We start from the raw sequence: 13135 nt of genomic DNA on the forward strand, positions 1-13135 counted from the left end.
CTCTTCAACCACATCCCTCCTACCAGCCCCAGTCAGCCCCTCTTTGGGGAGGGCTGCCAGGCTCCTGAGCCACCAAGACCTTGGGTTGTGGTGGTGGTCCTTGGTGGATAGACCTTGGTCCTTGGACCATGTAAATTCATAGTCCTTGCATCAGGGTCCCCCTTTTGAGTCAGGTCTGAATTATTTCTTGGGCTGCATCTCTCACCAGCTATCAGTGAGCAAAACTTCAAGTTGGGCTAAAATCTGTTCAGCTGCTCACAGGTTGTACATGCAGAGGGAGTTGGTTTGGAGCATCAGCAGCAGTGCCATGGCTGTGGATCATGGTGCTGCTCTCTGGGAGCTGACACAAACCCATCCAGCATCCAGCCACGGGGACCCCCAGGAGCAGAGAATCTCCCAGGAAGGGTTTTCTTTAATAAACAAGTGGAAAAGAGGATGGGCCCTCTTCCCTGTTGTCAGAGTGGGTGGATGAGCCTTTGGCAGAAATGCCACTCCCAAAGAGCTTCTTTGTTGAATATCCATGGCTTTCAGGAGCCGTTCAGACATTTCTGTCTGAAGTTTGGGAACAGGCATCTTATCCTCCACTGTTCTTGGGACCTTCAGCTTGGCTGTTCCCTTTAGATGGAAAACAGTGATGAGAGAGCAGGAACTGAGCAATTCCTAATTCCTGCTCCAGCAGCCCATGTGCACACGAGATGAGTGTTTGTAGCCTGAGTGAGAACAGCCACCAAACTCAGGTTTGCTGTGTGTGGCCGAATGAGGATCTGGCCCTGGGTTAGACTTTACCCAGCTCTGCTTCAGCTAAAAGATGGCCTTTTTCCTCTGGACAAGAGAAGAGAGGGACACTGCCCCTGCTGGAACCCTTCCCTTCCAGCCCCCAAAGTGAAGGAGAGGTGGGAATAGAGGAAGGACTGCTGGGCTCTCTCGTTCCTCCTGTGGGACACAGCTGGTGGAAATGGATCTGGAGAGTCTGGTTAGCAATCTGGAAGCCAGTTAATTTTTTCCAGTTGGTGGGATTCATGCTGATGAACCAATCAGCAGATTTAATGTACCTTAAACCTTCCTTGTGGGCAACTTTAATCGAGCAATTAAAGCACCATGGCATTGCTAATTAAGAGGAGAAAATACCCAGCTTGGTAATTATGTGCTTGTGAATAGTTTTGTGTCCATGGGCATTTATGAAGAAAGTCCCACAGCTGGTGGGGCAAGGGGGGAGCAGAGCTGTGTGAGAGGAGGAGAAATGTACTGTGCTGGGGGCACAGCCTGGCATAGGGGCAGGGAAAGCCCTGGAAACACCTGGGAAAAAGGTTCCAGGTGAAGCCACTGGATGGGGCTTGGAGCAATCTGGTCTAGTGGAAGGTGTCCCTGCCACAGGTGGAACGAGATGGGCTTTAAGGTCCCTTCCAGTCCAAACCCTTTGGTGATTCCATGATTCTATGAGAATACCCTGTTACTGCAGCTCCACGCAAACATCTTGGAAGGTGTTTCACTTTTCTTGGTGTGGATTTCAAGAGGAATTTCTGTGCAAGCCGCAGCACACACATGGCAGACCCAAGCCACAGCCTTAAGCGCTTGCAGCATCCTGTGCCTGCTGTCTGGGTACCAGGCTGTCACACTCAGAGCTGGTGGCACCAATGCTCCAGGTGTCCCCCACAGAGGGGTTCTGCCGTGAGTGTACCCAGTGTCCCAGTTCGAGACAAATTTGGAGGAACATCCAAATTTAACGTCCTCTGATAGAAGGCAGGTTACAGCCATCCGTCCCCCACCAAGTTTCAGGGGGAAAAAAATTTTCCCCAGAGGAAAGTGAAAGGAAAAAAACCTATTTCTTTAACAGACACACGGGAAAAGAATAATAATGCTAAATAATAAAACCTCTCTCTGTGGAGAGAAACCTGGTAAGATTTTAGAGTCCTTTCTTTGGGCGTGGTCTCTCTCTCTCCTCTTCGGATCTGGGTCGGCCTGGGCCCCTTCCAGGCCTTGGTGGAAAGTTCTGAACAGTTCCAGAAGAGAAGAAGAAGAAGCCAAAGTCCCAGGGAAAAAAAACTTTCTTGCCTCAGCTTGCAGACTAGCTGAAAAGCAAAGGAGTTTAACTCTCCATCTCTCTCCTGAGAAAAGGAGCCAAGAGCTGGGAAAAGCAGGAAGGTGCTTTCCTCTGCTCTGTCGCAGCTAGGAACACAGGGCGGTGTGTATCTGTGTCCTTGAACACAAAATTGCTCATTTTTTTTCCTCCCTTTCTCACAAATCCAGCTTAAAGACACACAAAGGCACAGGATTTATGTCTGGGCATAGAGCAGCGATAGGGGATACACATCATAGAGTCACCCCAAGACACCAAGTCAAAGCTTCCGAGGGCAGGGGCAGAAACAGTTCCAAAGTGGTGCTGTGGGAGTTATGCAAAAGTCCTTTCCGTGATGCCAGAAACGGGAATCAAAAAAAGTTGATGACTCACAAGATTTTCATTGTGATTTGCAAGGCCACCAGCTGCTCTGTAAAATACAGGGAATACTGGCTGGTGAGACCACGTCACCTCCTGGTTATCCCAAAGCTCCGCATCCTCCCAGAAAAAGAAAGAAAGAAAAAACAGTTTGTTTTCCAAGACACATAATCTGTGACTGTGTATGAACACAGAATCATGGAAAGGTTTGGACTGGAAGGGACCTTAAAGCTCTCCTTGTTCCACCCCCTGCCACGGGCAGGGACACCTCCCACATGACCGTGTTGCTCCAAGCCCCGTCCAGCCTGGCCTTGGACACTTCCAGGGATCCAGAGACAGCTACAGCTTCTCTGGGAACCCTGTGCCAGGGCCTCAGCACCTTCACAGGGAAGAGTTTCTCCCAATATGCCATCTAAACCTGCTCTCTTTCCTTTTTCATTAGCAAGGACTTCTTCCCCTAGAGGCTTATCCAACCTTGAGGTGGGATCCTTGGGTTCACACTTGTCTCATACCGGGACCTCCAGCTCACTGTCTCAGACCTGGCTGCTAGGCTTGGACCCCAGGGGTGCTGGGCTGTGTGTGTGTGGCTGATTCAGCCCAGTGAGATCGCTGGAGAGGGCAGGAGGCAGGACAGGGTGATCCCAGGATCTCCAGCAACACTCCCTCCTCTAAAATCCAATGGCTAATTGGAAAACAAAACAAAGCAGCACCCCAGCACCTAAACCCATCTATTTATTTCTCTGCTAAGGAACAAACAAAAAGGATGGAGGTGCCTGCAGAGCAGCACTGTGTCCCACCAACACAACAGTAGGGGGTTTGTCCTTGGCTGATCATTTTATTGTGTGCTACTTTTCCTCTGAGTTTTCTGTGTTTCAGCACTGACAGAAATGAAGGGTGAGAATGATCCTGAGCTGGAGTTCTGGGTAGTGATGGGGATTAATCAAATTTTATTTGTGCTTAGCCAGGTCTCTGTGGCCCTCTGAGAAGTGGTGAAGAGCAGCTGGGCTGTGATGGATGAAGACATTCACCAGTTTGGGAATGTGTTTTTTTTTTGTTTGGGGATTTTTGTTTTGAACTCTTCCACAAAATTTGGCCATGTTTAGGTGGTGAACACAGGCTGTTGCTCTGGGTTTCCAGTGTGCAGGTGCCTTAGAAGCTGTTGTGGGGAGGTTTGGACACAGTGAAGGAAAGACCAGGATTTTGCACCAGTCCTTGCCCTGGGGATAGTGTAACAACTATGGGGGGCGGGGATCTCAAATTCCCCACCAGCACATTCAGAGGCTTGGTGAGAGCAGTAGGGCCCTGCCAGAAACTTGTTCTGCCCTTGGCAGGAGCTCCAGATGCCACCCATGTCACTGTTTGTGTGATGACTTCTTCCCCTTCTGAAAACAAGCTGCTGCTGCTGACACTTCTGCAGAGGCTGGTGGGGCTCAGCTGTGTGGGGGCGAGGGCTGTGCTGGCCCTGGGATGTCTGGGCACCCTCATTTTCCAGCTCAGCCCCTCTACACATCCACAGCCATATGGATGTGCTGAGAGGGCCCCCCCAAACTGCATTCCAGCTCCTGCCAGGGATGGGATGAAGTTCTTGGTGTTCTGTGTGTGCTTTCCTCTTTCATGCCTTGCAACAGGGACACAGGGTTACCTCCAGCACTGTCCCCTTCAGGGGTGCCCCATTCGGCCCCACCCCTTCCTCCAGACTCTGTTTTCTGGGTTTGTTTATGGTTTGGTGAAATCTGTGGGGTTTTTTCAGAAGCTTTGGATACTTTTATCTAAAACTCTTTGACAAGACTGAGTTTGGGAAACAGCTTTTTTTCTAATTCTGGCACTAGGCTGCCTGTTTCCATCTGACTCCGGCAAGCTGTAGCGTTTCCCTGGATGAGCTTTATAAAAAAGCCTTTGCTCCGAGCGTGCCAGGCTGTCTCACCTACACAAGTCTGCACAGCGTCACCTCCACTCCCACATAAGGATGTCTGCACCAGGCAGCAGAGCAGCACTCGTAGCAAACTGAGATTTGGGTGTTTCCTGCTTTTATTTTTTCATTTTTTAAGATGTGGGGAAGAGCAGAAGAGAGTCAGGTGTGTGTCCAGCAGTACTGAGATCAGGCTGAATGGGGATGTGAGCAACCTGGTCTAGTGGAAGGTGTCCCTGCCCATGGCAGGGCAGGGGAGCTGGATGATCTCTGAGGTCCCTTCCAAACCAAACCATTCTGGGATTCTGGAATTCTAAGGCTGGGGGTTTGATTCTAAGTGATTCTGTGACTCTAAGACCTGCTGATTTTTCTATGGCAGCATCATGCAGATTTCCAGTTTGAGATGCAGCCAGTCTGTACAACTATGGTTCCAGTTTTCCCAGCACTTCAAGTGAAATTACTCCACTTGGAAGGGTGGGACCCTCCTAAATACAGCTTGTCCTGGTGGCAGTGAAATCTGGGTGTTACCAAGAGGGATTCAGGGTGTCCTTTGCTGTGTGGGCCATTTGCTGGGAGCCTCAAGCACAGGGTTCTGCTGGCTTTGCAAGGCAGTCATGGGTAAAAAACTCCTCCTGTTCCCCCCTCTGAAAGACTCAGGGGTACAATGGGGTGTGAAGTGGGTTAATTGTGGGAAGAAGGGCCAAGCAGCAGGGAGGTGATGTGAGCTGGAGTCTGGGGTGGTAAAAGACAAATTCAGGGGTGTGTACTGGTGTGAGGGTTGTACTGAGGGTGGGAAGAGTTGTGAACTGTGCAAAGGGGCTGCAAGGTGGGAGTGGGGCTCTGGACAGGCTAATGTGGTGCTCAGGGGCCAGAGGTGACCAGGGCTGGGGTAGTGCAGGGACAAGCAGCACAAGGAGGGTGTGTGAGCACCAGCAGGACTGTGGGGTGAGGCATGATGTCAGGACTAGGAGATTACTGAGAGCACCAGCCCAGCCAGACCCCCAAACTCCCTCCAGGCCACTGAACAGCCCAGAGCCAGGACTGACCTGGCGTTGCAGGGGAGGAGGAGAACAGCCCTGCTAAAACAGAAGATTTTGGGCAATGAGGCAGGTGCCTCATTTTAAGACAGGGCTGAGAATAACCTGCTTCTGTTTCAGTGTCTGTGTCATATGGGAGCTGAGATTGGAGGCATCATGCTGAAACTGGATTGAAAGGAGCTGGGATTTTCTGTGCTGGCTTGTGCAGCCTGGGGGGCTCTGGGACTGGTGCCTGTCTCTGGCTGTCACAGTGGCTGTGACACCTTTATTTCCATCTCTATCTCTTCCTAGCATGGCCAAAGAGAGATACATGACTGCTCTTCTGGTGCTTGTGGATGCCCAGATCTGTCAAAGGGTCAGGAAAAGGGGCAATTTGTGGCACCAGTGTCACAGAGCTGCCCCATGTCACCTTCTCAGCCATGCCCTCACCCCGCCCAAACCTCCTGGGCTGAGGACAGAGCCAAGAGGGAGTGACATGGGGGCAGTGCTCACATTTGCAGCCCCACTGGAGCAGCCCTTGGTGGTCCCACCAGGGCCACCTGCAGAGCACTGCTCCCAGGCAGCCACTTGAGAGGGAGAGGAGCAGCTCATTGCCTGCTAGCGTATCCTTGACAGGTCCATCCATCATCTCTTGAGCTCTGCCAGCTTATTAGCAGATGTTGTCCTGTCCCCAGAGGATGGAGGGGGAGTGAAACAAATGGACCGAACTCCAGATGGCTGGCAGATCCCTCCATGTTCACTGTTCCTGAGGCAAACCTGCTGCTCCGGAGTCCTTTGGGCAGGCGGCGCATGAGAGTGGGGCTGGTGGTGTGGGCAAACAGGCAAGGTGTGCAGTGCAGGGTGGGGGGATCAGCGGAAGCCCCATGGAACAGATCCAAACAGGTCTGGGGTGATACAGGGCTAGAGATGTGCTCTGCCAAGCACAGGTTCAGTGCTGGGTTTTGTAGGCTCTGCTGGTGACACTGGGATCAGCCAGGTGTTTGGGCTGCAGGAAGAACATAGATGTGCAAATCTTGAGCTGAGTGGCAGGTGAAGGGGTGCTGCTGTCCCACATGCACTGCAAAACCACACCGTCATGTGAGATCAAACTGCTGGGACAGGCAGCGGGGCTGGCTGTTACTGGGGGTGGCACTGGGGACAGGAGCACTCCATAGCAGCACTTCTGGTGGCTCACAAAGTGGCAGGATCCTCAGACTCAGAGCAAGGGTGTCAATTACATCAAATAATGGGAATAAAAGAAACCCCACCTTCCCCAGGGCTCCAGGGAGGGCATTTCTGGCAGGTGGCTATAGTTGACTGCAGTGAAGACAGCAGAACAACCACTCTCGCACCTCTCTGCTGCATGGCTGCAGATTTGGGAGGCTTCTGTGTGTGCCACAGCCACACCTCTGGAGCCCTGTGTGTTTTAGACCTGGTGCATTTGATTGAATTTTTCCTGCTGGGCACTTCTCTGCTGTTTGCTCTTCCCAGAACTAACCTGGGGGTCCTGGTCTTCCGCATGTCACTGGTGTGGCATGAGAGAGCTCAATCTGGAGCAGGACATGACTGGCGTCCTGTACTGGAGGTATTTTATACCTTGTGTAGGTTCAAGCTGGTGCCCTCTCCCGTGCCTGTGAAAGGCTTTGCACGTGTGTCCTGCTTCCCTCTAAAGTGGGCACTGAGACACCCAGAGGTGCATGACCCCCCAGGCAGTGCCTGCCCCAGCACCAGGTGCTCCCCAGCCCTCCCTGTGTGCTCATGCTGTCCATGTGCCGGGAGCTGGCTCCCGATGGCTCTGCCCTGGTGCACAAATTCACCTGTAATTTGTCATTTAGTATAATTTTCCCCTTGAGTGCATCTGAAATAATTGTGACTCATTGCTACAGGTAATTAATGGCTTTTTTACAGCATTAAATGCTAAGTGATTACAATTGCTCTGTGCAAATCTGCTGTGCTTCGTGTTCCCATCCTTCCTGCTGCCTGCCTCTCCCTACCTGAGGTAGTACTGATTTCTCTGCTCTTAATTAAATAGTGGTGGAGAGAGCCACTCCAATGCCTCTGGAATCACAAGTCCCTGGTTGCTGCATGTGTAGAGATGATGGTGGTTTGCAGGTCCAAGGGACATTTGCACAAGTTAAAGGCAGCAGCTCCTGACCTGCACCTGCCCGGCACCGACAGGGGCTGTCCCATTGCTCACCTCCCAGCCGTGCTCATGCAGTGTCTTCATCCTTTCCCACATAGAAAAACTGGGAAATCTTCTTTCTTCCAATTTATTTTGGAGTTTGGTTGGGGTTTTTTTTCACCAGCTAGCTGCCTCCCAGATTTGTCCCCACCTGAGAACAGGATGTATCAGTGCTCATCTCAGTCTTACACCCAAAACCAAAGGGCTGCAGACTGGAGGGTGCTGCAGCATCAGGCGGCCTTTGGCAAGGGCAGAGTCCCTGATCTCTTGGTATCATCAGCACCAGTCAGCACCAGAACCTGCCAAATGTCTTGGGCTGTCCTTGGTGCGGCCGGCAAGGGACAGCAAACCTCCCCTGAAATCTGCATCCCCTGTGTTCTCTCCTCTCCTGATGCCATTGGGGAAGTGAAAGGTGCCAGAAGAGCTGGGTAACAAAACCAGCCCCAAGCTGCTGCAATTTCACATCTGCATTCCCTTGCATCCCCAAGTTTGGGCATTTTTGCTCCTTGCCCTGATGCCCTTTGGGGAGTGGAGGAGCAGGAATTTAGGAACAAAGTCTGGAACTGCTGGCCTTTGCTGTACCAAGATGTGACACCAACCTGTGACACCAGCCTGTGACACCAGCCTGTGGTACCACCTCTGTCACGTGCAGCACATGTCAATCCTGCCAGTGGTATCACTCCTCTGCTGTTAACAGAGCGTTTGGTGCAAAAGTGCCACAGAAACTGGTGACAGAGCCTGGAGAGGGACCAGCAAGTGGTCTCCACATGAGGGATGTGTGACTGGAGCACTGCCTTCAGCTGCCATTGCTAGAGTAGCTCAGTTATAAAACTGTTGTGTCACTGTGCAGTGTGTGATAGGTGGAATATGCTGTTAGCATCAGTCCAGGGAGATCTGTGGCAAGGAAAGAGTGTTATTAATAGAAAACAAATCAGCACCTTGAAACAACAGAGCAAACAGCATGGAGGGACCCAGCCCACTGAGGATGCTGGATCACAAACAAAACCCTTTTACATGCCTGAAAGCAAAGATTGAGGCTGTATGCAGATCTGGCCACTGGAGGTAAAGATGAGAAAATGAAGGTATTACTACCTCAGGGGGGAAAAACGGAGATGAGTCAGAGCCAGGAATAATCCTTGAATCACTGCAAGTGGTCCTAAAAGTACCTCAGGAGTACAGGGACCCAGACAGAGCCTGCTCTCCCTTATTTGGAATCTAAGCCTGCAAGAGAGGGCAGATCCTTCCACCCCCAGACAGATACCTGACATGCCACATGTCACTCTTGAACAAATCGATTTTCCTAACAAGAGACGAGCTGTTTGTTTGTGTGACAAATGATCCACCCGAGGGGCTGCTGGGAGAAGGGGGGAGGATGAAGCAGAGCAATGCCAGACCTGGCGTGGGATGAGCTCCTGCATCAGGAGGAGGCAGAGGAACTGCAGGCAGGTTGTGTTGTCAGAAAAAAACTTCTTTTCAAGGCTGTCTCATTTGGCCTGAATGTCCCTCCGCCTCTAGAGAGAGAGCAGTGGGCGTGCGGTGCCTTTTTGCTGTGCCATGCAGCAAGAGAGGCTCTTTCCCTGGAGTTTTGTGCAAGGGAACTTGTTGCTCTGTGTGGCAGCACCCCAGGGTCTTGTGGAGGGACATGTACCATGTCCCAGGTGTGGAGATTTAATTTCTGAAACCTCCCACATGGATGCTTTTGGGAACCTGGGCACAAGCCAGTGTTTGTGGCAACCACCTTGAAGTGGGGACTGTGTTGTAAATTTGCTCCATAAATGATTTTTTGGAATAGGTGCCAATAGATTTCCAGTGCTGCATGTTTGATCCCTGCAGTGCTCTCTGTCCTGAGGGCAGACAGTGGCTGGACAGCAGGCACAGGTGTGAGGAGAACAGCTGGAGCTTTTCAGGCAGCTCCTGAACAGCAGAGTGGGGAACAGGTGTCAGGATGGCAGTAAGTGCAGCTGGGGGAACAGACAGAAGTTTCCACAGAGCCCAGTTTCCAGGTGGGCAGCTGGAGGGGACTCACCCCGGTGCAGGGGAGAAGGCTGGTTTCCTGTGCTCAATGTGTGAGCACAGCCCAGCTTTGTGCTGGTGGGATCCTCTGAGCCGTGGGATGATCCTCATCCAGGCACATCCCTCTGACCTGGGTCCTTCTCTCTGCAGCCTGCCAGCTGGGATTTTACAAAGCAGCCCCTGGGGACCAGCTGTGTGCCAAGTGTCCCCTGCACAGCCACTCGGAGAGCCGGGCAGCGCGCGTGTGCCGCTGTGACAGCAGCTTCTACCGTGCCGTGCAGGACCCCCCCTCCGCCGCCTGCACACGTGAGTACCCCCCGAGTATCCCCTGAGTACCCCCTGAGTACCCCCTGAGCACCCCTGGCTGCCCTGTGCCCAGCCGTGCTGCACTGGGGCACGTGGCACATCCTTGGACCTGGCAGCTGCTCCTGGCTGAGCCCAGCACTCTCTCCTGGCCCTGGGCCTGATGCCCAAGGTGCTCCTCCAGCCCTACAACCCTGAGTCTCTGTCTGGCACGTGAGCTGGGAGCCCCCCTTAGCTGCACTCCCTCACTGCCTCTGTGTCACCCCCCATCCTGCTGCTCTCCAAACACCACTGACCAGAATCAGAGAGTCACAGAATCATTGAGGTTGGAAAAGCCTCTGTGTTCATCAAGTCCATCCATCAGCCCAGCACCACCACCATGTTCACCACTAAACCGTGCCCCTGAGTGCCACATCCACACATTTTTTGGAACACTTCCAGGGATGGTAACTCCACCATTTCCCTGGACAGCCTGTTCCAATGTCTGACCATCCTTTCTGTGATGCAATTTTCTCTAATACCCTCTCGTGGCACAACTTGAGGCCATTTCCTCTTGTCCTATCACTTGTTACCTGGGAGAAGTGATTGGCCCCACCCCAGCTTTCCTTTCCCAGAAGTGCATCGGGTGGTCAGACACCCCTGGGCAGCCATGGGGTCAGTGCAAGTGTTGCTGTGCTCTCCTCCTCTGTGGGTGGACAGTGACACCAGGGTTTGTCATATGGTCTCAGCTCAGCTTTGCAACAGACTGCTTTGAGGGGCCCAGTGCTATTAAAAGGGGACAAGGGCATCCCAGGGGGAGTCCTCCTTTCTGTAGTTGGTCCAGGAGGACAGACAGGCATGGCATTGCTAGCTGAGGCCAGGGTGAAAGAGGGGTCAGCAGCATCTGACCTGTGTTTCCCTAAGGAATATCCACCCAAGTTTATTAATTCGCCAAGGAGATGTGGGTTTACCTTTCCCTTTAGGTGAGCATATCCAGCTCATCAGCACTGTGGCTCTTCCCCCAAATCTTCATGCTTCACCATTGCTTCCTGCTTCTCCCAAAACTAACATCTGGCACTTGGCATCCTGATCCAGACCATTTTACCTCCAAGGCATTTCACCCCAAGCCCTGCTGAGTCTTTGCTGTCTCGTGTCCAGTGCATTCCCTGCTCTGGGCAGTTCTGTGTCCCTTGCAGCAGTGTTTGTGCGCTCAGCTCCTGCTGCCCAAGGTGCATCTCCATCGGTCCCACACTCCACCATTCCCAATACTCCAGCAGCCCTCGCTCTGTCTGAATCCCTACTTCTCTTCCAGGGCCCCCCTCTGCTCCTGTGAACCTGATCTCCAGTGTGAACGGCACCTCTGTGACCCTGGAGTGGGGCCCGCCGCTGGACAAGGGTGGCCGTGCGGACATCGTGTACAACGTGCTGTGCCGGCGCTGCGCGGGCGATGCGGGGCCGTGCGAGGCCTGCGGCAGCAGCATCCGCTTCGTGCCCCAGCAGATGAGCCTGGTGCAGGGAGCGCTGACCGTCACCAACCTCCTCGCACACACCAACTACTCCTTCTGGGTGGAGGCCGTCAACGGCGTCTCCGACCTCAGCCTGGAGTCCAGGAGAGCCGCGGTCGCCAACATCACGACAAACCAGGCAGGTAGGAGGAGCAGACCCCCCTCCAGGGTTGGCCTGTGGGGGTGATGCTGATGTTGCTCCGACGTTGCTCCAGCCAGTGTCTATGGGATCCAGAACCTGCTCTAGCAGTGAAGGGCTGGTTTGGTGATGGGCTTGGGACAGCCAGATGTGACCCCTGTCCTCTCTGCTGCTGGAGGTGGGTTCGGGGAGCTGGGATGGGCTGGGGACAAGTTGCTGCCCAAGGCAACTCTTATCCCTCTCTGGTTCTGCTTCATGGTGTCCTTTTTCCTCCTCCTTTCCCTTCACTTCAGCCTGCAGCCGCTGTTGGAGGCTCCTTTTCTGCAGGAGACGGGGGACATGGAGAACACTCGTTTATTGACAGGAACACTAAGTGGAGCATGAATGTTTCAGGCTGATCCTCCAGCCTTTTGTTCCTTCCCAAAGGGCCAGGCAGCAGTTCATGCTCTGCTCTTAGCTCACACCAATGCCAGGCCCCAGCAAGTGACAGCAATGTTTGCTGGGAAAAGTCTTTCCCATGCATGTCTCACCTTTGCAAATTCCTCACTGCAAAATGCTCTTTCCCCAGGAAACCACTGAGCAGTGCTGTAGCCCAGGTAGGACAGGACCTTGCTCCATGGCACTTCTCCGTGGAGCACACTGTGGGCAGAGAGTTCAGAGCAGGGACTGACCTTCCTTGTCAGTCCTCCCAGTTTAAAATGAGCCCCCAAGAACTTCCCATGATGCTGAGCCCCTTCTGCTCTCATGGCAGGGGTACCAGCAGGAGAAACCTGGGGAGCCTTGCTGGATAGCTCAAGGCTGGCATGAGAACAGGTCCCTTTGTCACTAATGCCAGCCTGTAGCGCTTCTGCAGCACGTGGAAGTGGCTCAGTCCTGCTGGCTTGATCCCTCACAATCCCTCCAAGTGCTGATGAGCTGCCTCAGCCTGATGCCTCAGATGGAGATGCTCTCAGGAAGTGCTGAATATTCCCATTTTGACTTCTCAGCCGCAAAATGGATTCTGAGCAGGTGCTGTGAAAGCAGCAGGGTTGGGAATTTGGTAGTTCAGCTACTGTGCTCCAGCTGCTGCATGTGACAGAGCCCCCTGCCCTCCAGAGAGCTGAGGGACCCTGACACTGCATGGGGGGACCTCCTGGGTGCTGGTCACCCTTGTCCCCCCAGCCCCAAAGGCTGAGCACGGCTGAGGCAGATGCAGCACAGATTCCTTGGGGCTGCTTGGAGCGAAGGCGTTGCCCATGCTCATGCAGTTTAACTGATTCCCAGCATCCCATCCTGTCCCATCTCCCCAGGGTGCTCTGTACCAGCAGCATTTTCTGCTTCTCAGAGGAGCCAGCCCCAAAGATGAACTGAGCTTTAATTGCTGCCCTTCAGTCCCTGGGTGCCCCACTGCCGCTGCAGCCCCTGTGTGGCCTCTTTTGGTCTCTGTGCTGCTCCAGTGACACCCCTGCACTGCAGCCATGGCCACAGCAGCTGTCTTCCCCAGGGCTGCCACATCTCTTTTTTCACCTGACAGTGAAGCTCACAAGTGGGGCCTGAAACTTCCCATGAGCCATACCCAATGGCTGCACCTGGCCATCACACTCTGAGGAACTTCCAGTGGGTATTTTCCCAGTGGGAAAAGAGGCTGGTGAGTTGGTTCCTCCAGCTGTGACAGC

General features: G+C 53.3%; 1 protein-coding gene across 1 annotated transcript in view; it reads left to right on the forward strand.

Moving 5' to 3' along the window:
* The window catches only part of EPHA8 (EPH receptor A8), a 53169-nt gene that overhangs the window by 26379 nt on the left and 13655 nt on the right, over window positions 1–13135 (forward strand). The window contains exons 4-5 of the mRNA XM_048326177.1: window positions 9705–9860; window positions 11149–11484. Coding sequence (XP_048182134.1) covers window positions 9705–9860; window positions 11149–11484 — 492 coding nt within the window. The remainder of the gene's footprint in view (window positions 1–9704; window positions 9861–11148; window positions 11485–13135) is intronic.

This window comes from Corvus hawaiiensis, chromosome 22 (assembly GCF_020740725.1).
Source record: "Corvus hawaiiensis isolate bCorHaw1 chromosome 22, bCorHaw1.pri.cur, whole genome shotgun sequence".
Lineage (NCBI taxonomy): Eukaryota > Metazoa > Chordata > Aves > Passeriformes > Corvidae > Corvus > Corvus hawaiiensis.